The 27,785-nt window shown below is 33.6% G+C and overlaps 1 protein-coding gene across 1 annotated transcript; it reads left to right on the plus strand.

Moving 5' to 3' along the window:
• The first annotated feature begins 15,174 nt into the window (after positions 1-15,174).
• Positions 15,175-27,349, plus strand: LOC126777870 (sodium- and chloride-dependent GABA transporter 1). Its single transcript, XM_050501123.1, has 12 exons — positions 15,175-15,417; positions 20,108-20,355; positions 20,689-20,963; positions 21,402-21,503; positions 21,584-21,755; positions 21,951-22,141; positions 22,637-22,817; positions 24,034-24,158; positions 24,342-24,586; positions 24,859-25,062; positions 25,283-25,450; positions 26,159-27,349. The coding sequence occupies exons 2-12, from the start codon at positions 20,285-20,287 to the stop codon at positions 26,249-26,251; spliced, it is 1,827 nt and encodes a 608-aa protein (XP_050357080.1). The 5' UTR covers positions 15,175-15,417; positions 20,108-20,284; the 3' UTR covers positions 26,252-27,349.
• Positions 27,350-27,785: the final 436 nt, after the last annotated feature.

Here is a 27,785-nt window from a genome sequence, read left to right on the forward strand (position 1 = left end):
TGTTTTTCTACTCTTAATGCAGAAATTGCTGTAATAAATAATTTAAGTACTTATGATGGATCAATATATATTTAACAACGAAGGAAACCTTACACTAACATTAAAATAATTTGGAAAAACCTTAAAATCACTGCATTATTTGGCCATTGTGACCCTATTTCAAAAACTCATTACTATTATTTATATTGAAAGGCCCAAATATTAGTGTTCATATTTCCAACAGCGTACTGATTTTCATAACATATAATATGACCCATATTTTGCCGTAAATAAGCTGAACATTTTGACCTTTAAAATTAAAATTTGCAAACTTCAACCTTAACCTTACTCATTACAATTACTATAGTAAATGTAATATATTAGTAATTTATTACAATATAAACATCATCATCATATTCAGCCCACATTAATCCACTGCTGGACATAGGCCTCCTCACAGGCGCGCCAGTTCTCCCGGTCCTGTGCTAGTCGCATCCATTGAGCACCCGCCATCTTCCTAAAATCGTCTGACCATCGGGCGGGTGGTCTGCCCACTGGCCTTTTTGCTTCTCTAGGCCACCACTCCGTGACGACTTTAGTCCACCTTCCGTCTTCTCGTCTGGCCAAGTGTCCAGCCCATCTCCACTTTAACCTCGTGATACGCTTCCCAATATCTTCGACTTTCGTCTTTCGTCGGATTTCTGCGTTTGGTACACGATCAATGAAAGAGATGCCTAGCATAGCACGCTCCATCGCCCTTTGTGCCGCTTTTATTTTGTGCATGTTATGCTTAGTAAGCGTCCATGTTTCGGCACCGTAGGTGAGTATAGGCAAGACACACTGGTTATACACCTTGGTCTTGAGGCATTGTGGGAGTTTGGATGTCAACGTATCTTCGAGCTTTCCAAAAGCAGCCCACCCTAATGCAATGTGTCGTTCGATCTCCTGTATTTGAGATTTCCGATCAAATGATAAACGATGTCCAAGATAGATATAATCGCTGACCACCTGTACGGTGTCCTTACCTACGATTATGTTAGGTGCACGTATGTGGCGATTACTCATGATTTTGGTCTTGGACATGTTCATCCTCAGACCGGTCCTCAGTGAAACTTCTTGCAGATCTGCTAGCATATGTTGAAGTTCTTTGGTGCTCTCGGCGACAAGAATCAAGTCGTCCGCGAACCTAAGGTACGTCATGCGTGTTCCGTTTATATTGATGCCTCTCTCCCTCCAATCCAGCGTCTTCAACAGATCTTCTAAAACGGTGTTGAAGAATTTCGGCGAGAGGTTATCGCCTTGTCGGACCCCTCTGTCAACAGACACGAGGTTGGTGTTTTTGTGCATGCGCTCCTGCATAGTCGCGAATTTGTACAGCTCTCGTAGGATATCTACGTATCGCTTGTCAATACCGCAGCGATGGAGAGATTGAAACACGTCCCAATGTTCGACACTGTCGAAAGCCTTCTCGTAATCAACGAAGGCAAAGCACAGGGGTCGGTTATACTCTTTGCGAGAAGTGCAATGAGTATAACCGACCATTAGCTGCTTGACAGTATGGATGTGTTCTATAGTTGAGTATCCACTCCGGAAGCCAGCTTGCTCGATAGGTTGGTATTCGTCGAGGGTGTTAGCGAGTCGGTGGCACTGGACTTTAGCGAACAGTTTGTAGACCTGCGAGAGAAGGCTTATTGGACGGTAGTTTGTCAGTTTTGTTTTGTCGTTACGATACGTCTGTTATATTTGACTTATGCGAGCTAATTATGTAGTCGATCTCATTTCTCGTCCGGCCATCCGGGCTAGCCCAAGTCCATTTCCTTGAATGATGCTTTTTGAAAACGGTATTCATTGCGTATAGATGATGTTGCTCAAGAAAATTTACTAAGGTCCTATTTTTGCGTTAAAGTCACACATTAGTATGGTATAATAGCAGGCATTTTCCTGACGCGCTCTCCTTATGTCCTCGTAGAAGGCCTCTACTTCTTCATCGATGTGGTCGCAAGTGGGAGCGTATGCTTGTATGATCTTGATGGCATACCTTTTATTTAGTCTCAGATTAAGATAAGAAACTCGTGTTGATACACTTGTTACCTTCTGAACATCGAGTAAAGCCTTCTATGTATTAAGAATCCTACACCACCATAAGAAGTGTCTTCGTGGCCTCTGTGGTAAAGCAGATGACTACAAGATAAGCGTATAAGATCCTCTCCTTGTCTTCATACCTCAGATAAACCGATCACATCCCATTTTATACATTGAACTTCCTCTAGGAGTTCATAAAGCCTTTCGTCAGCATTCAAAGTTCGAGTATTGTAAGTAGCCAGGGTCATAGTATGGCAGCCGGGTCTCTTCCGGAGATTCTTTGCACCCTCCACCCCGCCGGAACCGTAGCCGCTGCCGTAACTAGGAATAGCGGGGCTGCTGGGGACTAAGGGCCGTGGTACTGGTGCGCTATTCATTTTGAGGGGTTTTAGCCTTAAAACGCCACGCTGGCCAGGCGGCTTGGCGAGTCTTCCTGTCACGTTGGCCTGTTCCTCACCAGCTCCTTCCACCAAGAGAGAAGCTGATGAGCAGCAGTTATCGGGAGGGACCACTGGGAGGTGTGACTAGGAATTGAGCTTCGAACGGCAAACCGGCGTAAAATATTGATACTGAAACACTCAGCATCGCTATCTCCTACCAATTCGCCGTCAGAAGCCCCATTTACCCCCAATATAAATACAATATAAACACACATTTAAATCAAAATAATAAATTACTCTACTAAGGAATCACATGTTTTTTATTAACAAAAATGTGATTAATATTCAGAGCAAATGTCACAGATTCCTAACTTTTTAAAAGAAAATAATTGGCAGTAATTTGACCTGCCTATAAGTTAGACACAAGGAACAAGAAACAAAAGTCTGAATTTGTATAACCTATAGATTAAATTATAATCAAGTAAGATCAAATGTCCGGTGGTAGATTTATGACAGTCAATAAGTAAGTTTAACGCTTCTACATTGAATAAAGATTTTTGACTGAATCTTTTTTCAAAGTAAAGTTACTTAAATAACTTATTTACAAAAATAAGTACAACACCAGATCAGAATAAATTCTTCAAAAATAATGCCGATACAAAATCAGTGTCAGTATATTTTTTGTTTACAATTATGATTATTATTTATCAACTGTTGATTATTATTGCACAGACAGGTTGGGGTAAAACGTTCTATTTTTTATAATATAGGATGGCGGACAGACAAATGTCATCTGATGTCAAGTCGGTCGCACATAGATATTGGCGATGATGAATGAAAGATATATTAAAGACTCCTAAGATCGCCAATGCGCCGCCAATCTTGGGAACTAAGATGTCGGGAAGGAAGATATTCCTTGTACGTGTAGTTATACTGGCCCAATTACCCAAGTCGGAACACAACAATACTTATTGCTGAAGGTAGAATATCTGGCGAGTCGGTGGTATCGGGCCTGCACAAAGTCCTACCACCAACTTAAGGTTTAATTCTCATTGTACTATTATCTTCAGCAGTTAGTTATAAAACAACCATTATCACAAGACCCGCCTGAACTACTTTTTGGTACTTATCTATATTTTTTCCAATGTTTACCGTTTTAGACCGAATAACTTTGTGTTAGATAAACAAGACATATGGATAAATTTGTATTTATGTTACACAAAAAGGTATTTTCTTCTGTAATAAACATAATGTTTGATATATAAGTTTATTATAAATTCTCGTGATGGGCGAAAAAAATATGATTCGAAGGAACGTGAGATCTGTTTTAGGTTACGTATGCTTTGTTTACTATAGGATGTGATCAGCAGTACAAAAGATCGTGGCAGGGGAGGCGCGTCCCACGGGAGCGGCGCGACGTCCGCCGACGCGCGGATGTATCTAGATCCGGTGGTATACATCGCATTATGAGATATGTGTTGGGAATAATTAATATTAAAAAAAAGTGTTAGCCTATTACAATATATCACACAAAAAAGCCGAAATGGCCTAGTGGTTAGAATGTGTGAATCTTAACCGATGATCGTTGGTTCAAACCCGGGCAAGCATAACTGAAGTTTATGTGTTTAATTTGTGTTTATGTGTTTTATTTGTGTTTATGTGTTTGTATTCATCTCGACTTGAGCATAACGGTGAAGGAAAACTCTGTGAGTAAACCTGCATGTGTCTAATTTTACTGTAATTCTGCTACATGTGTATTCCACTAACCCGCAATGGAGCAGCGTGGTGGAATAAGCTCCAAACCTTCTCCTCAAAAAAGGAGAGAAGACCTAAGCCTAGCCGGGGGACATGCACAGGCTGTTGCTTTTTATATCTCACAGCTGGGCCTCTCGTGTTGAAGGTTTCTATAGGTCTTTTCTTAATGCTGTTCTAATGAGGAATAGTGGAAGATTTTGACAACATATGGAAGTTCTATTGCGATGTTTTCAGCACCAAGTACGAGATGAATTCAGTGGTGCCTACTCTGGCTTGAACATGTACAAAAGAAATGAAGATAGCGAGAAACACTAAATAAATGCAAGGAGTTAAAATATTTTTTTAACTCCAAGTTTCCATCTCCGCAAAATCAATACAGCCCGAGGCGAAGTATTCGATTTTATAAACAAATTTCTGCTGGTATTATCACTTTATGAATTATTACATTTCAACAAAAAAATATAAAAAATAGATTAATTCTTAATTTTCTTCCAAATTATATAAAATTTTAATTGCATATTATTTATAATTTACATAAAATATTTACACTGCGGGCTGCGATAAAGCTGCTACGATACTGTATGGTATTTTTAAGTTTAATCGAACCAGCCCTTCTGTTCACAAGTAGAGGCAATACGACTTAGAAGGGTTATATTAAATGAATAACCTACGAAGTTGTTTTCTAATTCTTAACATAATTTAAAAAGCCAGTGCTAGTTATTATTTTAATTTTTTAAAATAATATAGTGTGCTTCTAAGATTTTTCCTTGATTTTGATAATTATTTGGTAAAGTTAAATATTGTACGTTTAAATATATTATTAAAATATAATTATCAAAAAGGTTTTACTAACAAGTTATTCAGCTATGTTATGTTATGAATCATTAGCGTTAAAATATATAATTCTTGAGATAACAACGTAGTTGTCATCTCATGTGCAGCACAATTACGTGGTTCTCGTGCGTTGTACATTCACACCTCGACCGGAAGTTGTTAGGGGGGCATGAGCACGCTTCCTATACTTCCTGAATGAAATTTAGGACTTGAAATAGGGCACTTTTACGAAACTGTAATGCATCAATTACTAAACAGATTTTGAGAAAAATTCTTTAAGATTCTATATCAAATATAGATTTATAATGATAATTTGTAAGAATTATACTTTGAAAAGAAATTACAGAATTGAAGTATGAATGTAACTAATTACCTATAAAGAATTTACAATGAAAAATAAAATCTAATATTCATTTCATTCAGCTTTGTGCAAGCTCGTCTGGGTAGGTACCACCCACTCAACATATATTCTACCGCAAAACAGCAGTACTTGGTATTTTTGTGTTCCGGTTTGAAGGGTGAGTGAGACAGTAATTACAGGCACAAGGGACATAACATCTTAGTTCGCAAGGTTAACATTTCTTACAATGCCAATGTCTATGGGCATTGGTGACCACTTACTATCAGGTGGCCCATATGCTCGTCCGCCTTCCTATTCGATAAAAAAAAAAACATTGCACCGTTGTTATCTATGCACTTTTGCCATCTCATAGGTAGTTCATTAAGAGATCCCTTTACTAAAAAAACCATAGGGGCGAGAATCAATAAAGTCTTTGAAGGCGGTTTGGACTGCCGCATCGGAGTTGAATTTTTTTCCTTGTAAGAAGTTGTCCAAATTCCGGAAAAAATGGTAATCTGTTGGAGCAAGGTCCGGGGAGTACGGTGGACGTCGCAGAAATTCCAATTGTAGCTCATCTAACTTAAAGGTTATTTGTTGTGCAGTGTGTGGTCTTGCGTTGTCGTGAAAAAGCAGCGGCCTAGAGCGATTGATCAATCTTGGTTGTTTAGCAGCTAGTTATTCCTTCATGGTTTGCAGTTGCTGACAAAAGATATAAGAAAGCTGTAGTGAACGACACCGGCGCTGGTCCACCAAACAATCACAAGTAACTTTTTCTGAGTCAATATTCGTTTAGGGCAGGATTTGGCTGGGTCTCCAGGGTTCAGCCATTGCGACGAGCGCTTCCGATTATCGTATAGTAGCCACTTTTCATCACAAGTAATGATTCGATTTAAAATCCCCTCATTATTGTGTCGGTTGAGCAAAGTACACAGCAGTCGACGCGAGTTTGCAAGTTCGATTCACTCAATTCATGACGTACCCATCGTTCAAGTTTTTTTACTTTCCCGATTTGCTTCAAGTGGATTAATACAGTTTTATCACTTACCCCGAAGCATGCAGCTATCTCTGAAGTGCTTTGTGATGTATCCGCTTCCAGAATAGCCTTTAATTCTTCATTTCCCATTTTGGTCTCCGGCCTTCCACGGGATTGGTTCTGAAGGTCGAAATTTCCAGAACGAAAACGTTGAAACCAAAAACGTACCGTGCTTTCTTTTGCGACACCAGTGCCGTACACATCATTAATCCTTCGAGCTGTTTCTGCAGCACTGGTGCCACAGTAGAACACGTACTCGTAAATATACCAATATTTCATGTTTTCCATTGTGCGGTAATAAGCGACACCAAAGAAAAAAATAATGAGGAAAAAACAAATGAATGACTGTTTTCAAAACTCAAATATACCAGCTAAATGAATTTATAAATTTGAATTTGGAATTCTTAACCAAAGAGGAGATATTTCAGATCAAAGTGGTCAGTACGACAAAACGCTAATTTCATATGTAAGGGCCTAATATATATGCTTGTACATGTAAATAATTATATAAGAATAAGATTATATAAAATTAAGTTTATGGATTGCTTATATATTATATCTTATTCTTAAGTTATTTTTTTACTTAAGTTAAATGTAAGTGCACACTATGGCTATTTCTGTGCCTGCCTTAATCCTTATTATAGATAGCCTGTAAGTCATAAGGCCGTTTTTGCATACCTTATAATCGACTTAGAATTTGCAATAAAGATTTAAAACTATATTGATATGATATAAAAATTATAGAAAAGACGCTATCATTGTCCCATGGCATTGTAACCAGGACGCTCGCACTATCACTTTTTCGAACCGCTAGACTCTTTAAAGCTCAGTAAGCGCTTGAGTCTCTAGTAGTGTAAGCCAGTTAAAATTGAATTCATTTCAATTATCGAACACATAACGGATTCCTTTTTTGTAGGCAAAGATTGCAGGCCATTTAAGGTTTCATGTTAATCTCCACGGTATAACTCTAAGGACTCTAAGTACACATAAAATTAAACCAACTTTGGAAATATATATATAATATATCTTATTATCAATAATTTAATTTAAATATATAATATGTATTAATAAATAGGGCTTATTATTATAATATCCGAATAATAATAATAATAATATTCACACACGGCCATGTGATCCCAAATTAAACAGAGCTCGTACTATGGAAACCAGACAACTGATATACTACATATACTACTTTTCTTTTGTTAATACATACTTATATAGATTCAGGACAAAAATACATGTTCATGCACTCAAATATCTGTCCTGGGTGGGAATCGAGCCCACAACTTCGGCGTGAAAGGTAAGTCATATTTTTATTAATGAAAGTTGTAAAACCAAAGAAATTTATTATGTATGAATATAGATGATAAAAAAAGCTTAGAGTTATGTGTTCGTTTAATTTTATACAGTATATTTAAATTAAATAGTACATTACTATTATTATTAAGTATGATTGATTTATGAAAAGGAGTAGCTATACTGAGTTTCTTGTTGGTTCTTGGTAATACATTACGAACCGGTATTATCAGTAGTATCAATTAAATTGAATGCAATTTAATTGATTTTGTATCTTCCAAAATGGCGTTACAAGATTATATGTAAATTAAACAACTATTTAAATTGCGTTTCGTATTCTTGCCCTTATTGTCCTGGTTTCCGAACATTAAGGCAATCCTTCACAGCACATACACCATAGGAATTGGGTCAATGGATCGATACGGGCCTTGAAATTCCGCCTCCCAGTCCTGGAAGTAACTCCTTATGCATATTCCATCATAATTATCCCAATATTTATTGATGATTGATAATCTTGTACGTTGCTGATGAATGTATCGTTAATCATGGTTGAATTAATGTGGCTTAATTGTTTCTTATAATACACTATATATAATACGATTTATGTGGTTCTTCAACTTTCATTAATAAAAATATGTATATAAAATATATATATATCCAAAATAATTAAAAAATATAAATTAGTGTTGATGATGATGTACAAATAGTAAATAAACAACACGACATGATTCTCCTGTGGCTTTGTACCCAGGACGGTACGTTATTTGCACTTTGAACTGCTACATACAGCTTTTGCATTAAGTAGCTGCTGGTTAATAGTAGTCTTAATCTATAAATAATGGAAATACCACTCATTACGAGACCACATAACCGCCCGATTGACTTGAAATTTGTCACATTTACTCCTCCCCCGACGTAGACACCCACAGATTTACGTTTATCCTATATCCAAAATACATTTTTTCTTCCTGTCTACCCGTGCGAAGCCGATACGATTAGCTTATTTATTATATATTCAAGGATTATAATTCTTATTATATATATAATCTATAATAATTACTAAACCAAGGGCGGGAGTATGTCTTACAATGCGGAAAACAAATGAACCTAAATAAATAAAGTTCCGACGTCTGATATCACCCTGTTCGTGTCAGATTTCTGAAGGAAGGAATAGAAAGTACACTTATTTTTACGTACTGTAATATCTTCCGCACGGATCAAAATTGTTACCATATTAAAAATTTATTCAAAATAATATTAGTACAATAAAAACATTTTTTTAAATTAAATATGCATCACGTCATCATCGTTATTAAAAAGTTCTATATAAGCGAAACACCACTCATCACGAGATCTCTTAAGCTATCCGCTCGATTGACTTGAAATTTGTCACAGTTACTCCTTCCCCGACGTAGATGCTCCCTAAGAACTGATTTTACGCAAATTCTATCCCAAATACATTTTTCTTCTTATCTACCCGTGCGAAGCCGTGCGATTAGCTAGTAATATTATAATGTTGGAGTGTTGAATTAAATCGATTTCAGGATCTACCACAGACTTCACCGACAAACCGCTTTAAATAGTAATAAGGAATGGTTATTATTTCTTACATTTCTATGGCAGTGGTGACAACTTACCATCAGATGGCCCATTTGCCCACCTGCCTATAACATAAAAAAGAGCAAAAAAACTGCTTTATAAATATATGATCTATAATATGTAAATTCTTTATAACTAAAGCTATTCATTTGTATTTTATGCGTCATCTAATATTGTGTATGGACACACGAAACGGTTCATAAGCAATTCTATGTCTATGTGCAAATATCAAATGCTATATCTATGAACTCCGGACAAAGCCCCGGACAAAGCAAGGTTAGATAAATAAAACAGGTACAGTCTTGTAATAACACTTTGATATTCATTCTTTGAATTGCAAAAGCGAAATATTAAAATATTATATGAGAATGTAATGAAAATAAAATTTTATTTGAAATAATTTAAATAACTTTTCATTGTGAAAGCGAAAGTGTCATTAAACTCGAAAATAATTAATGCATTTTGTAAAAGATCTTGAATAGTATAAAATAGGGTTGAAACCTCTTTAGTGGCATTCGTTTATACGACTTTTTAGTTTTCGACATTTCTCTGTCGTTACTAAGTTTGCGAATCTGTGGTCCTTTGGGCGGGAAATTATTTTATGAGGGCGGATAAACCTGTTACGGCTTCAATTAAATATATAAACTGCTTAATTATGATACTATTATGTCATTATTATTTTATAAATTAGTTTTATAATTGTTTGACTAACTGACTTTGATTTATATATTTACATTAATATTTTTATACAATTTTATTCTATAGGCATCATGCATGCATGCATCATTTACAAAGAAAAAAAACTTTGGTCTCTTTTAACTAATAGGGCAATTAGAATTACATATACATATACATTCATTTGTAATAGTTTAAAAGAAAGAGACAGAAAGTATATTACTGACTAGTTATTTGAACGTTTTAATTATTACTTGCGAACGAAGATACTTGGTAGGGTACGGGTTTTGTACGCATGCGTGTAATGAAGGACCTCGTATCCCCTTAATATGTCCTTTGTCTCCGTTTAGCAAAGCTATGGTGAAGGTGTCACCTTGCAAGCACTAAGGGCGGGAAATTCGTGAGTACCAGAGATAATTTTAATTATAAAATATAGATAGGCATGCAAGAAGTTTTAGGTCTTATGTAAATAAATATATTTTTTAGAAAAGAGGTAACGTTTCAAGTAAGATAACAATAAGTAAAGTGCGTGGTATTTATTTATGAATTGAATGATTGAATTTAATTATTTTTTCATATATCACAAGAGCAAGTTATATCAGCAATGACAATAGTTATTATTAATGATTTTGTTTAGTGTTCTGATGTAGCTTTATTTTTACCATATTCGGAAATATTTTTTAATTAGTTATAAAGCAAAAGTTTGTTTCTATATTTTTGATATGTGCTAATCATAATTGCATTTTGACTTGATATTTCAACACGAAATAAATATATTGGTTGGGAAAGATATCATAATTTTCTTAAAATTATTATTTTATTAAATATATTTTTTCTTGCTGTGATTTTTTAATTTTTTTTTTCATTTTAAATGAACCCATAAAGCAAAAACTGTTTTTTTTGTTGTCTATATTATAGGAATGATAATAATGAATGGACTGGTATTTTTTAAAGAATATAATTTTTTAAATGCTTGTTTTTTAAAATACCCCAAGAGTATAAAAAATATATACTATATAATATTATATATACTAATACGATTTGTTTTAAATATTTATAAAGCTTAATTTATTTGATTTTTATAGCGCATTGGATTGGAAAGTTACATTAAAATACATATTTCTCATTTCAACAATACTATACAATATTTTTTAATAATCCGCAAGACATACTGTATACATGCTTAAAAGCTCAGCTACGGCGTAGCCTCAGTAACTAGAACTAGCCTCCGCTAGAATAAATAAGGAGTACTTAGTATCTAGAAGAATCGGCAAGGACCTACTGAGTTTATTCTTTTTTAACAATCTAGTTACATAGATAATGTCATACAATTGAATTGTTATTTATCCTCTATGGAAATCAAAGAATGCTAACTCCGTACTTTTTTATCATCTATGTAATTCTTTAATGAGTAATTATAGTTTTCTTCGCATGTAATTTAAATTTATTAATTGGAAAAGCTATTTGAGATATTTTAGTATAAAAGCGTACTTAGTATTTTAGTATAAATACTAGTTATGTACAAAAAAAGTTAATTTTTAAGCGAAATTTCTCTTTAATTACTTTATATTGACATTTCAAATAACTCGCTGATTACGTTGAGTAAAATGCTACTATGAAGTTTCGATTAGTTATTGCGGATTCAAATCTAGCTAGTGTATTTTCATGCGATTAAATTGTGTTTATAGTTTATTTAGTTAAGATAGCTTGCTTCAAGGAAATCGTCGTAAGGAATGTTTCCACCAAATCGCATTGGAAAGTCGTGGTAGAATAAACTCTTAAAAACTGCTCCTCAAAAGGAAATTTATAACTGTTAGTACTCAAATAAATGCAAATTTGAACCCATAGAAAAAAATATATTTATATTTTTGGGCGAAAAAGGTAAAAGTACCTTTTTAAGTTTTTAATTTTCTTTTCCTTTCGTTTCGTTTCGTTTTCCTATCAAATCGAGTCGAGATCGAGTGAAAACTCGCTCATATTTCGCAAACTAAAAACTTATCGTATTATAATTTTAAACTGTTATTTAAAATGAGAACAATGAATTTTATTTAAAGCTGAAAACAGCACACACACACATAATCACTATTGCTGGAATTAGTTTCGACCTACAATTCAAAAAGCGTGATTGTTAAATGTTGAAATTTACTTATAGTGAACCGATCATCATAATATTCAGCGTACAAGTTGTCAAAATTACAGATAAGGGCATGGGGTACTAAAGAGGCGCGGTTGGAATCTAATGAATAATCCTTAAGACAAGTTCATTTTTATCACACATAGATAAATTTCACGTTCTAAATATAAAATAAATAGCTGAAACAGTACACGATTTAAATAAAACGGTCGCTATTTTCTTGAAAAAGATCTTTCGTTCCATTTTTTGTAATCAAAAGACAAAGGGAAGGAAGTCGTTGTGAGGTAACTACTGTAATACTTTGTTATTATTTTAACAAGCGAAATAGCGAAGTAGGCACAGGTATACATTTTCTTTTTTGACCTATATGAATGTTTTTATCTGGGAACTTAAAGATGTATATATGCTTAAGAACAAATGCCTGTATTAAAAAGTGTTCTAGAAAAGCTCAGCATGTGTGTGGGTGTAAATCTGGATAATCGATACTGATTTATGCGCTTGATTTGTATTATTTTATCTCGTGAAGGAAAATCGTGAATAAATCAGCATATGTCACATAATATTCTGCCATATATTTATTCAGCATTTTGCACTGCGACAGCGTGCAATTATCTTCAAAAACCTTATCCTTAAGAGGATATCAGGTATGAGCTAATACCAGTTGAAAGAGCAAGGTTATATTGATGATGGTGATGGGCTTTTGATCGTTTTCAGCCACGGCGGTTATTCACAACCCAGACTACAAGACCACAGGTGGTTAGAGTTTGTCGTGCTTTACACATAACTTTCAGAAAAAATCATTGTCGTTAAATTATTTTAACAGACAATTTATTACCAAAAATGTTCATATTTAAATTAAAACTACTATACTAATATGATATTTTATAGAATTATTAAGAAATGACAGTCTAGCAGGAAAATTACTAGCGCCAAATAGCAATACAAAGTATTGTTGTGTTCCGGTTTAAAGTGCGAATGAGCCGATGAAACTTCAGGTACAAATAACATAACATTTTAGATCCCAAGTTTGGACAAACGTTTGGACGCATTTGACGGGTGTGACTACTCGGGTCGCCCATTTGTATATACACCCAAATATTAAAAAAAGAAAAAATTGATTTTCTGATATGGGCTTGGTCACATATAAAGTCAACTGGTCTGGAGATTAAATAAAATTTAAAAACCTAATTTAAATTTAAAAAGGAAAATTCCTGAAGCAAATTTTTCTTTCTTGACTTACTTGTCCGCCCGACAACCGAACCATCGGAAAAAAAATTATTAATAAAAATGATACAACTACTTATTTAACAGAATATTAAATTTATACCTACTCTTTGTGTTACCATATTAGCAATATAAAATGACAGCTTAATTATTAATTACTGGCATATTAATAAGGGTTACCTTTTCAGTTTGTAATGAAACTAATAATTTTAAAATATACCTGGTTGTCTTTCTTCTACTTCTCTAAGTCAAATTAAGATAATATTTCTAAGACAGGTTATATTTATTAAAAAGCTTTATTGACCAAATTATTGTAACTGGTACATATAAACTTTACTGCTACTACTATATTCTACCGCAAAACAGCAGTACTTGTTATTGTTGTGTTCCGGTTTGAAAGGTGAGTGAGTCAGTGTAATTACAGGCACAAGGGATATAACATCTTAGTTCCCAAGGTTGATGGCGCATTGGCGATGAAAGCGATGGTTAAAATTTCTTACAATGCCAATGTCTATGGGCGTTGGTGACCTCATACCATCAGGAGGCAATCGTCCACTAACCTATACTAAAATAAAAAACAAAAATAAAAACATTTCTTATTATTTTTCATCGAAGAGTTTTTCAGTTGACATATAAAGCCATGATACCATGGAAGTGCTCTATTTTGGTATTTTTACGTTCGTATTACATCGGGTTAGGGTGAAGATTTAAGGTGGATAAAAGTAATCTACAAGAAAAAAGAATGCTATATATAAAACAGACACTATTCCCATTCTCTTTTACATAAAAGGGTGGAACATATAATGTATTTAGCCGAAAAATATTTCATGTGATATTTTTATTACAATGTACGGTTAAAGTGAGATATACCAAATTAAAATATGAAAACTACAATGTTTTATTGATAAAATAAGTATTATATATATTGAAAGATTAAATTATTTGTCGACGTCACTACGAGGGTTTTTTTAAATGCTCATCTGAAAAAACCTGCTATATTGATTATTTATTTATTTATTTTTACTTGTAATCAACAGCGTCACAGAAATGGTTGTACAGTTATTACTCGTTACTAAAGTAAGGCCACAGGATTAAAATGTTATAATACGGAGCTTGAGAAAAACATAAAAGTAGACATAGTATAAGTATTAATATTTACAGTAAAAAAAAAAACTTTCTTGCTTAATATTAATGCGAGGAAATCGTATGCGTGCGTGCGCGCGTGTGTATGTGTGTGTGTGTGGTTATTACCTTTATTACAAAAAACATACACCAAAGGATGCAGTGCGTTACAGATATTGATTTAGTATATAATATAAGTATATAAGTAGATGAGCTTCGCAGTTTCACCTTTTTAAAACTTAGACTATTAACACGAAAAGAGTGAATTTCATGTTCTAGCGTAAAATATAAAACATTTTTTGAGTAAAAATATTTATGTTCAGAATAGGATTTAATTTAAAGATTGTAATTGATATTATAAAATTATATAAAAATGACTATATTTTAGTCATAAAATAAAATGTTTGTTTCGAAAACATTTTATATATGTTTGCCTTATATACAGAAGCTGTAAATACACAATAAAAATCTTGGTAGCAGTCAAATGGTTACAAAATGGGCAATCACTAGCTTGTCGCATCAGAATTATCTCAACAATCTAACAAATGGCTTCGTAGAAATAACAATCGCCGATCAATTTATCTAGCCGAGGCAATGTCAGCGAATCAAGCTCCCGCGATGATCCCCAGTGATCACCAACACCATCCGGAGGGTCAGAATTGTCAAACGAGCAACGCTCATAAATTCTTTCAACGACTGACAGTTGAAGGGTTCACATGTAGATCATATTGTAGTGGGTGCGATGGTAAGCAGTGATACCACATTCGTGCCCAAGCATGTGGCGGGACAACACGCACCTGTCAAATTCTCCGCCGCCATTTTGTTGCCTTTGACGTTTGCGGTTGCGTTCGAAAATTGGTTGTTCGGATATACATACCAGTTTTGTGTTTAGTGTATGACAATGTTTGTGTGCTGTGTGGTGTTATAGTGTACTGTGGTGCTGTGTGTGTTTTATTTTATAGTAAGTTTAACTTAAAAGATTTATAAACTTGTTTATTATATATTTTATTTTATACTGTTCTAGTTATACATTAAACGGGTATAGAATAACAATATACTCGTACATCTAGGACAAATTCGTGTATTAGAAATAGGAGTAGTTACTTGCTAAGTTGTATGGAGTATGATTCATTAATCTCACCGTTTTAGTAGCAGTATTTTTTAGGGGCTAGAAAGAAGGGAAGCTTGTCAACGGGTCTGATGATAAGTGGTCACTTAGCTTTATCTTCAATTTACCACTGTCAGGCCTAAGTGATTGTGTACTTTTAGCCTATAGCTACTTATTCATCCTTTTGGTATAATATCATCAACGTAACGAATATACGTGTAACGAACTCTTATTGGATCATTGTTAGCAAATAAATTATAGATTGATTGCAACGCAAGTTAGATAGTAATGAGAATTTAGACGAACATAATAAAAAGTAATTTGTCATAATTTTTGTTGTATACGACTATAATAGTAATATATTGATAATATTAAACAATATTTGAAGCATAAATTATGTGTATAAGCTGCTTAATTTGTAAGTGGCTAGCCCATAAGGTATGAATTTCTTGAGATTCTACTTTCAAATTCAGAGTCAGGCAAATAAGAGTTACTGTCTATATTTTGTATCAAGTAATTGTTAATAATAGTACGCATAGGAAGTTTGCGTGATTAAAGTACCTGCCTCGGAATGCTTCTAAATCCATTGATCCTGCGCCTCATATCACTTGCTCTGTATATATTATAGATCTTGCACAGTTGACTACTTTTTGAGATAGTCCACTTTATTTAAATTTCAGAATGATATTTTACAATTATACATAGAAATGAGAACTGGGTTGGTCCAGTGGATAGAGAATGTCATTTTGTAACCGACAATAGCGGATTCAAGCCCAATTGAGCACCACTGAATTTTCATGTGATTAATTTGTGTTTTAAATTCATCTAGTGCTCAACGGTGAAGGAAACATTATTTTCAACTAATACATGCAGGTTGCATGTAAATTTGCCACATGTGTATCCACCGACCGTATTGGAGCGATGATGTGAAAGATCCATGTTTTCTTCTCAAAGGAGATAATGCTTTAGCCCAGCAGTGGTATATCTACAGGCTGTACTGTAACTTTTTACTGTAATGTTTTTTAGCACCAGAGAATATAGGGCTTATTGTTTCGTGAAAAGATCTAGTATAGTCTATATGTAAGCCATTTATCTCGCGAGGCGTCGGATATTTGTTTTATAGAAAAGAGTTATGAGAAATTAAATACTACTAGTATTTAAATAATTATGTTTTGCATAATTTTCTTTTTATATATAGCAAAGTGAAAACAAAAGTAAACCCATACTAATAATAGGCATTCAGAAGTTAATTATTTGGTTAAAGTACTATACATTTGTTAGTGTTAAATGGCTTTTAAAGATATTAACGATTAATGATATTTAATTCAACTTAATATGACTGATATAAGACCAGATCTTAAATAACTGGTTTCAAAATCCAAAAGCAAGAAAGTCTTATTTACTTCGCAGCAGCTCGAAGTTCGCAGGTTAGCTTAATTTTACAAACTCGCAAGGCACGTTACGCTATTGGCTTCACTGTTTTAACAACAGACCCTTTTTATAACAGCTGAAAATAAAATAGCCTAGCATTGACTAGCGCCTGATATCTTTCCGGTATAGGATTACTGTCCAATCGGATTATGGGATTGATGGAGAGTGCGCGTGTATTTACTCAAACCATAACATAATATTTACTAATATTATAAATAGGGACAGTTCTTTTGTTTGTTACGCATTCACGTATTTACTACTCAACTGATTATTAGGTCACAGGTACAGAAAAGGACATACGATACATCATTCCTGCCTAGCCTCTCCCTTAATACGTAGGCGAAGCCGCGGCTGGAAACTAATCATCTATGATGATTATACCAATTTTTTAATATATCATATATTTATTTCCCAATAAAATCGTTTTTATTATAGTCTATAACTGTCTCGGTACTTACACTGCAATTGAAAAACACTTGACTAATTAAGAAATATATGGTTACTATTCTATTTAAACGCTAATTATTTCCGATATTTTCTTTCCGTAATCTTCTTGTAAAGTGAGCTGGTTGTACTATTTATTTTAAAACTGTTACATATCTTTATAACATAAGGATTCTGTAATTCAATTATTTAAGAATTCACTTTGTATCTTAAGTTTCGTAAACCAACTTACTGTGATCCGCTAATTTTGCTTGTGTATTTTTTTTAATGTTTATTTACCTATTTATTTATTTGTTTGATAATCCAACAATACACATACCTTATATAAAAATAGTATTATATAATATATAACTCAAACTAAAATAGGATAACACAATTTATTAAAACATTATATTGAATTACTAACTAAGAAGACAGTGATAATTACTATAGGCAATGCTCCATATCAGTTTCTATGATTTTACTTTTACTTTTATTGTTTTGCGGTAAGTTTAGGTTTGTTCTTACAGGATAGCTCTACCGCATTGTTTGCAATAATAGATAAATAAATTTCTTAAGTCATTTTGGTCACTCAACCTCACAGCTTCAATTGACCTGACCGTGGACTTGGCCCGTATTCAATTCATTGCGACTCCAGGGCACTTAGGCAAATACATTCGATTCCAGCAGAGCGATGTCTATCTTTTATCCATAAATCTTTGAATAATCGACGTCTTTGAATTTTGATGTTTGTTTCGGGCTTAGACACGTGAATTCGATTCCAGTCGAAGCGATTTCTATCGCCTTTCTTACCTAAATCGTTGGTCACGTGACGTATCAACTATGTACTTAGATACTTTCAATACGATTTGGTGTTTTCTACAAACGAATTTGTCAATCTGTTTGTCTATCTAACTTATCTATGCTGATTTTATTTAAGTAATGTTACTCAAACGCCGAATAATATTCATAGCTTATTGTGAAATATTTAATACAAGATATGAGATTTAACTTTTTCTTTACTACTTAATCGGTCACTCATAATAATTTCTTTATTTAAAATAAGTAGATATATTGCTTAATGGACCACCTGATGGTCACTGCATAAAATATTAAGCATCTTACATCATCAATATACCACCAACCACCAAGCCACCAACCCTATTTATGTTCTTGTACCTGTTGTTGCACTGGTTCACTCAAATTTTAAACCGGAAGTAATACCAAGTATTACTGTTTGGCGATACGTGATGACATACATTTTTTTTTTTTTATAGAATAGGAAGGTGGACGAGCATATGGGCCACCTGATGGTAAGTGGTCACCAAACGCCCTTAGACATTGGCATTGTAAGAAATGTCAACCATCGCTTATAGCCAATGCGCCACCAACCTTGGGAACTAAGATTTTATGTCCCTTGTGCCTGTAATTACACTGGCTCACTCACCATTCAAACCGGAACACAACAATATCAAGTATTGCTGTTTTGCGGTAGAATATCTGATGAGTGGGTGGTACCTACCCAGACGAGCTTGCACAAAGCCCTACCACCAGTAGATATACATGAATATTGGTGGTATATATGAATGAAATATTGGTGGTAGCCTACTCCTAGCCCTATCACGTATTATTCTACTGCAAAACCAAATACGTAGTGTTGATCTCTTTTCATAAGACCTGACGATGTGACGCGGTTGATAACGTGATGAATAATTAGAATAAATTAAACACATGAATATTCAGTGCTGCTCGTCTGGCTTGAAATATGAAGTTTTCAGTTAAGATTAGTCGCAATACGTATAATGAGAAATGGAAATACGTTTGCCCATCATTGGCCTATTTGGTCCGACATTTGTATGTAAAATCCGTAACAGCCTGTGAATGTCCCACTGCTGGGCTAAAGGCCTCCTCTCCTCTTTTTTAGGAGAAGGAGGCCTTTTTTTGGAGCTTATTCCACCACGCTGCTCCAATGCGGGTTGGTAGAATTCACATGTGGCAGAACTTCAGTGAAATTAGACACATGCAGGTTTTCTCACGATGTTTTCCTTCACCGTAAAGCACGAGATGAATTATAATCACAAATTAAGCACATGAAAATTCAGTGGTGCTTGCCCGGGTTTGAACCCACGATCATCGGTTAAGATTCACGCGTTCTTACCACAGGGCCATCTCGGCGTATGTAAAATAATAGTTTATAAATAGCAAGCCCAAGAAATAATTTATTGTATTTAATTATTTGTTTGTCTGTACTCTTTGATAAAGTTATCAGCTCCATTTTAATATAATATGTTTATTAGCCGGAAGATGGTACGGTCCTGTAGAATTAATTATCCTAGAGGATAGTCGAAACCAACCTCCAACGTTCAAATCCATGCGAAGAAGGCTATGGGTTTAAGGCGTTTGAACTATAACTAAAATATAACACTCATTATTCTATTAGACAATTTAAATTCAATAAAGGCATTAATTATATTTTATTTTAGCTTTCACACAACTACAACATGTCCTGTATACAGTAGCTTTTGACGATGGAAATATTAGATGAATTTCGTGTACATTTCAAACATAATCAAAACATAAAAATATATACGTATGAATGGATTGATGAATCGCAATATCGGAAAAATCAGTCCTGAATATACACGTACGAAAAAAGTCGCTTAATAATAGCTGTCATTTCTTGTTTCAGAAAAACACTAAAGACCAGTACAAGATACTTATCTAGTCGACGTACTTCTATAAAAATGTTAATACAGTTCACTTGACTGATAATTATATAGCTGGTGAGGGAAACAAAGAGAGAGAAAGTGAGAGACAAAGACGAGAAAGATTTCATTTCGAAGGAGTTTTAGAAGGAGATACAGATATGGATACTAAAACTGATGCTCGCGGCGAAGACATCGAACTGAGTGTTCAAGGAGTCAGTAGCAAGCCTACGTAAGTATAACAATAACAAACTTTACAGCTTATAAGTATAACCTTCTAAGCTTTCGCTTGGCTTTTTAAGCTTTGATTTGATTGGCTAGCGGTTTTTGAAAAACAGCACATGGCAAACATAGTGTTTATCACTGTGCTATCTCACTCTTTCACTTGAACATACGGTGACGATGCATTATGGGTCTGTTGAAGTTAATATCAATCTAGTAGAGAAACATTAAAACTAATTATTTTATTTGGCTTAAGGTTCGCTTAAGGTTATACGAATGTAACAAAAAAACTTTTTATTTAATTTATTTTCAATTGGAAGCTTAGATGAAAATTTATTTTCAGCACCGTGGTCAAGTCCAAGTCTGACCTTCCTGAACGAGGGTCATGGGGTAGTAAGTTGGACTTTATCCTGTCAGTCATAGGTCTAGCCATCGGTCTCGGCAATGTGTGGCGTTTCCCTTACCTTTGCTACAAAAATGGCGGTGGAGCATTCCTCATACCTTATTTCCTTACATTATTCCTTGCTGGTATTCCGATGTTCTTCATGGAACTGGCCATGGGGCAGATGCTCACGATCGGTGGATTGGGAGTATTCAAGATTGCACCCATATTTAAAGGTAAGTGTTTTATAAAACAAATTATTTAACATTGTTATATAATAACAGAAATATTTTAGATCAAAAGAAAATTTATTATTTGGCAGGTAAAAATAAACCGATAAAAACAATTAAATGTTTAAAAAATGGTTAAAATCAATAAACGTTCTTATTTATATTTAGAAGACTAAGCGATTTAAACTACAAGTTCTTTAATCATCAAAATAAACACTGTTCAAGTATCCATAAAACGAATCGATGCAATAATTCTTACATCTGCTGCAAAGGATAACTTATTCCAAGCAATTAACACCCCTGAAGCAACAATGTCTTAAACGAATTTAATTTAATGTTTTCTCTTCAGCATTAATGACATTGCCTTAATTATTTCTGGTATCAAATTGAAATTTGTTTGAAATTGAAGACTTTTTAGAGTAATATGATAATATTTTGCTTAAGGTATCGGATATGCTGCTGCAGTGATGTCTTGTTGGATGAACGTGTATTACATCGTGATTCTTGCTTGGGCTATCTTCTACTTCTTCATGTCTATGAGAGCAGGTAAGTCAATATGCATTGTATAAATATGCATACTAAATTAGTTGGCGTTTATGGAGTTCTAATCACTATTATTATTACAGATGTCCCTTGGCGTTCATGTGACAACTATTGGAACACAGATACCTGTGTTAACCCTTACGATAGGAAGAACCTCACTTGCTGGTCTGATTTGGACATGACAACATTTTGTACTCTTAATGGCAAGAATATCAGCAAAGCTATCCTCTCCGATCCTGTTAAGGAATTTTGGGAGTGAGTTCTCCATTGCGCTTATACTTTAAGACATCTAAATAACTCTAAGACATCTATCCAGCTTATGTACATGTAATAAATTTAATTATAGCGTCCAATAAAAACCGTAAAAAGAAAACCTATGTTATACAAACAGTTTGTGTTAAAGCGAAAATATTTATACTTGTATAAATTAATTATATACTCATTTCTCAGACGTCGTGCTCTTCAAATTTCAAGCGGTATTGAGCACATTGGTAATATTCGCTGGGAACTCGCTGGAACACTTTTGCTGGTGTGGGTGCTTTGCTACTTCTGTATTTGGAAGGGAGTCAGGTGGACTGGCAAAGTTGTCTACTTCACAGCCTTGTTCCCTTATTTCTTGTTAACCGTATTGCTTATAAGAGGTGAGTTAAATAAATACCGATGTAGTAAATTTTACAAGAAAACGGTACAAAAGTGTACTTTATTTTAATTCATTTATATAATCTGTATTGTTGTACATTACTCAAATGAAAACGTAATAAAATAGAGATAACGAAAGACGATCAAGTTAAAGGCGATCAAGTTATATCGATTACTAGGGACTTACTATTTTCAAGATAACTTCAAGTTAGAATATCAGAAAAAAAGTTAGATGCAATTTAATATACACGTATAATAATTACATAACAATACATTGCCAATTAAACAAATTATAATCATAAAAGAAAAATATCATTTTAAATACAAGATAAATTGATCGAGGCTTTAAATTGACAATGTTAAAGTTATTGCAAAAGAAAAAAATTGCAAAAAGAAACAAACTAAAGAACTACATATGTGCATAAGTTTTCAAAACTATGATTCTCTGTCTTATCTATTTACATTTATGATATAATAAATAACTATTACACCAACAGGTATAACTCTACCCGGAGCGATGGAAGGTATCAAATTCTACATAATGCCTAACATGTCGAAACTTCTCGAGTCCGAAGTGTGGATCGATGCGGTTACACAGATATTCTTCTCATACGGCCTTGGATTGGGGACGTTAGTAGCTTTGGGAAGTTACAATAAGTTCACAAACAACGTTTACAAGTAAGTAAGCTAAGAGGTTAGAAAAATCTGCGTTTCTATGATATTATGGTATTAATTTATTGAATTTTTTAACCAAATAAATTAGTATATGTTTTTTTTTCTATCGTTATCGGATATCATGTCTGCTACGGTAACTTGATAATTCAACGTCTTTCATCTCTTTCATTTTTAATAGTATCTTGATCAACAGTAAAATAAACAGAAAAAAATGTTTAATGTTTATTATTATTGTTCTCTAAAATATCCAATTCCATTATAATAAACTGGAGTGCGGCGTGCGACAAGGTGGGCTGACCTCTCCGGATCTCTTTAACGTTTACATTAATGACCTAATTGAGGAACTTAGAAGTACAAGGCTTGGATGCCACATAGGCACAACGTCCGTTAATAATCTCAGTTACGCTGACAACATGGTTCTTCTGGGTCCCTCAATTAGAGGATTGAGGAGATTATTGAGCGTCTGTGAATGGTACGCGAGTGAGCATGGCCTCATGTACAACGTAAAAAAGACACAAATGACGGTGTTCCGCTCGGGCGGGGGCACGGAGAGGTTACCGCTGGTTTCTTTGTATGGTGTATCGATAGAAAGAGTAGAGCAGTTAAGGTACTTGGGGCATATTCTTACTTCGGATCTACGCGACAACCTCGACATAGATCGTGAACGAAGGGCTTTGGCTGTTCGGTGTAATATGATTGCACGTCGGTTTGGGCGATGTAGTCCTGAGGCAAAGCTGACGCTGTTTCGAGCGTATTGTCAATGTTTGTACACGTGTCAGTTGTGGTGCAACGGCATAAAAAGTGCATGTAATAACATCAAAGTGCAGTATAACAACGCGTATCACATTCTGATGACATTGCCTAGGTACTGCAGTGCGTCAGCCATGTTTGCCGACGCCAGAGTCCCTGATTATTTTGCGATTGTTAGGTCGCGGATTGCGGCATTTTGGTACCGCACTAGGAATTCTGTGAATGAGATTTTAAGGATTTGCTCTGAGTGCCCTAAAAATCCTATTGTTAAGTACTGGCGTGCCGTACATCGCGACAACAATCAAAAATAGTTTAATTGTGTAGTCTAACTTAGTTCTTGTTACTAACAATAATATGGTAAGAAATTTGTAATTTTTTGCTGTATCTCAATTGTATGGACTTTTGTTGTCTGAGAATAAATGATTATTATTATTATTACAAGTATGAATTAAGTAACAATTTATTTCAGGGACGCATTAATAGTGTGTTCAGTTAATTCGAGTACCTCAATGTTTGCTGGTTTCGTGATATTCTCCGTAGTTGGTTTTATGGCTCACGAACAACAAAGACCCGTAGCGGAAGTAGCAGCATCAGGTAGACTATGATATACAATTTTTTATATCGTTATATATTAAAATACTTTAATTTCAAACATATTCTAAAAATATTCGCATGCCAATCAATCAATTATTTAATATAAAAAAACAATCTCTTTTATATTTACTTTATATAATATTATAGTGTTCGAAAGAGCTAATTATAAATCTTATCTTACAGGTCCAGGGTTAGCTTTCCTGGCTTATCCATCAGCGGTTCTCCAGCTCCCAGGAGCTCCTCTGTGGTCTTGCCTGTTCTTCTTCATGTTGCTTCTCATAGGTCTTGACAGCCAGTTCTGTACAATGGAAGGTTTCATCACGGCTGTGATTGACGAATGGCCCAAGCTTTTGAGGAGGAGGAAGGAAATATTCATCGCTATTACATGTGTTATATCGTATTTGGTCGGACTTTCTTGTATTTCTGAGGTAATTTTTAGAGAATTAGTGAAATATTTAGGAAATATATTATAAAGAAAATGAAAAATGAAATTTTAATGCAATGCAAATAATGATTACCAATTTTTTTACTCATACACTTAAAATTTTAAGGTTTTTATTTGTTAATCTTATTTAAAAATAGAACTATAAAAATTATGACTAAGTAGAATTCTCGGGGCAAAAAATGAACTAACTTGACACCAGTAGGTATGATGATGAATAATGGCAATCTTGAAAAATACCTTCCAATTTTTTTACAGGGTGGAATGTACGTTTTCCAAATTTTAGACTCCTACGCCGTATCAGGCTTCTGCTTGCTTTTCCTGATCTTCTTCGAGTGTGTATCCATATCTTGGGCATTTGGCGTGAACCGTTTCTACGATGGTATCAAAGAAATGATTGGTTACTATCCCACTATTTGGTGGAAGTTCTGTTGGGTTGGATTCACTCCTGCTATCTGTATTGTAAGTATTATTTAAACACGTTTATTTTTTTGGTATGAAATCAATAATATTAACTATCGTTAGCATAAGAACAAAATGTTAAAATATTAAGGCTTAAGTTACAAACAATATTTTTTAAGCAGAAATAGTTTAATCGTCAATATTTTTTGTTATTACTTTTTTATTATTAATATGATGAGTTTTTAAAAATAAAGTTATATATATTTTCATATACTTGCAGAGCGTCTTCATTTTCAACCTGGTTCAGTGGACTCCTATCAAGTATATGAACTACGAGTATCCCTGGTGGTCGCACGCCTTCGGTTGGTTCACTGCACTGTCCTCCATGCTGTGCATCCCCGGGTACATGATCTATCTGTGGAGAGTGACTCCTGGAACTAACATGGAGGTCGGTATTACATTTTTTAATATATTTCACTGTGATTTTCATATCTTTAGGTATTATCATAGCAGTTTTTTATCACTGTTTATTTGCTACTGCGCTACTTTTATCCTCGTTATGTTAAAGTCTTTAACAATATATGGGTAAAAACTCATTAAACCGAATTGGACTGGTAGGTCCTAAGATTATTATGTTCAAATATCTGTATTCCTTTGTTGAGCTCTGAAAGTGCTCAAAACTTAGAATCTAGATACATAAATTAATAATAAAATAGTGTAGCAGTTATGACAAACACAGCTTGTAAGTTATATTTCCTTTGATGAGCCGTTTGGCGTGGTTGGTAGGTACCTGCCTTTCAAGCCGAAGGTTGTGGGTTCGATTCCCACCCAGGACAAACATTTGTGTGCATGAACATGTCTGTTTGTTCTGAGTCTGGGTGTAATGATCTATATAAGTATGTATTAACAAAAGAAAAGTAGTATATGTAGTATATCAGTTGTCTGGTTTCCATGGCACAAGCTCTGCTTTATTTGGGATCAGATGGCCGTCTGTGAATAAAGTCCCAGGATATTATTATTATTACAGGATATTATTTTTTTTACAAAATATATTAATATATATACAAACTATTCAGCTTTTAAATATTAGTATTGATTACAGTTGCTTGATTATTAAAACAAATGAAACCAAACATTTTTGTATTACGAATTCCAGAAATTCCACACAATCGTCCGTATCCCCGAAGATGTTCCCGCGCTACGCACAAAAATGCAAGAAGAGGAGCAAGCCAAACACGGAAAGGCTTAAGAAAAAAACTTACCACCTTTCGATCTCAATCGGGTAGAGATTCGATAAAGTGAGTATTCAAATGTATCGATGTGTCTGAGATTACTTCAACAAATAAATATTCGGTTGATTTACACACAATTTTATCATTATCGCATAAGAAGAAATTGTGTCATATTATTACGTAGGTTGTTTAGTTTAAGCGTGTTTAATCACTAGTGCATAGATGTAATTTTTTTTTTTAATTTTATTAATTCGTTTTTGTTATTAATATTATTTATATTTAAGTTTGTGTGTTTAAACGTTTATGTCTCACCGATTTTTTTGACTTTGGGTGCGACGCGATGCGTTCATGTATGTTTGTAACTTACGTTATATTTTAATAATTTTAATTAATTTTAGTTAATAATATGAGAACTAATGTTAACTATCTTATTGTCGTCTTCCATGTAGTCAATGCTTTATATAATATTAAATATATACGTATATAGATTGTTTTATATAACCACTTATAATCGATAATTGATTTTAATAATAATATAATATAATAATTGGATTTAATAATAAATGTTGGACAATCTTTAGTGAAATTAAAATACATCAGTAATATTATTTTTATCCGATTTATATTGAAACATCGCATAATTATTTAAAGAAATATTTTAATTGTTATTATCCTGAAAGGATTTAGATGTAAGATTAAAAATGACTATAATTATTAGATTAGGTATTTTATGATATTTTTGAGTAAAACGCTTCTAGACGCGAGTATTGTGTGGTGTTTTTGAAATTATATTGTTAGATTAATCGCTTTTTAATCTTCTACTTCAATATATACAATGAGAACTATGTAATCAAAAGCATGTGCATGTAACATGTGTAATTCAATAGTTTATTTATCATTAATTATTACTTACGAGTCTTATTTGACTTATCTAAATATTTTGGTTCAGCTTTAATAGCGTAATATATTTCACGTAGACATTTAATTGATTAAAATACTTTCAAAGCTCAAACCAATTTCAAATTTAATGATGAAACAACTGTGTTCGATCCGTGACCAAATGTATCAAAAATAAAAAAAACACAAATCTTATATACAAAATTTAAAACATTATCAATAAAACATATACTGTAGATTTTTTATATGAAATATCACAATGTATTGGCCTATATTAATTAGTTATTATTTACAAAATATTTTATCTACTATTTACTAAATATTTGTCTTACATATTTGTATGTTTATTCATATGTATAACGACATATAATATGTCTAATGAAATTATAAATGTTTTATGTAGTGGAATGTGTGGATTTCCAAAAACTAATCGTGTTCAAGTAAATGTCTATTAATATCTATTTAATGTCAATTTCTATTATATCTTTGACTATAGTAGCTCTTTAAGATAATATAGAAAATATTTAAAAAAATGTTACAAAAAAAAAAATAACTGTATTCACTCATCGCGTAATTATGTAAATCGTTGCCAAATTTTCATTTAAATATAATATTATGTCTGTATGTTATGTTATCATTGTATATCTATAAACT

The sequence above is a fragment of the Nymphalis io genome, chromosome 24 (genome assembly GCF_905147045.1).
Source record: "Nymphalis io chromosome 24, ilAglIoxx1.1, whole genome shotgun sequence".
Lineage (NCBI taxonomy): Eukaryota > Metazoa > Arthropoda > Insecta > Lepidoptera > Nymphalidae > Nymphalis > Nymphalis io.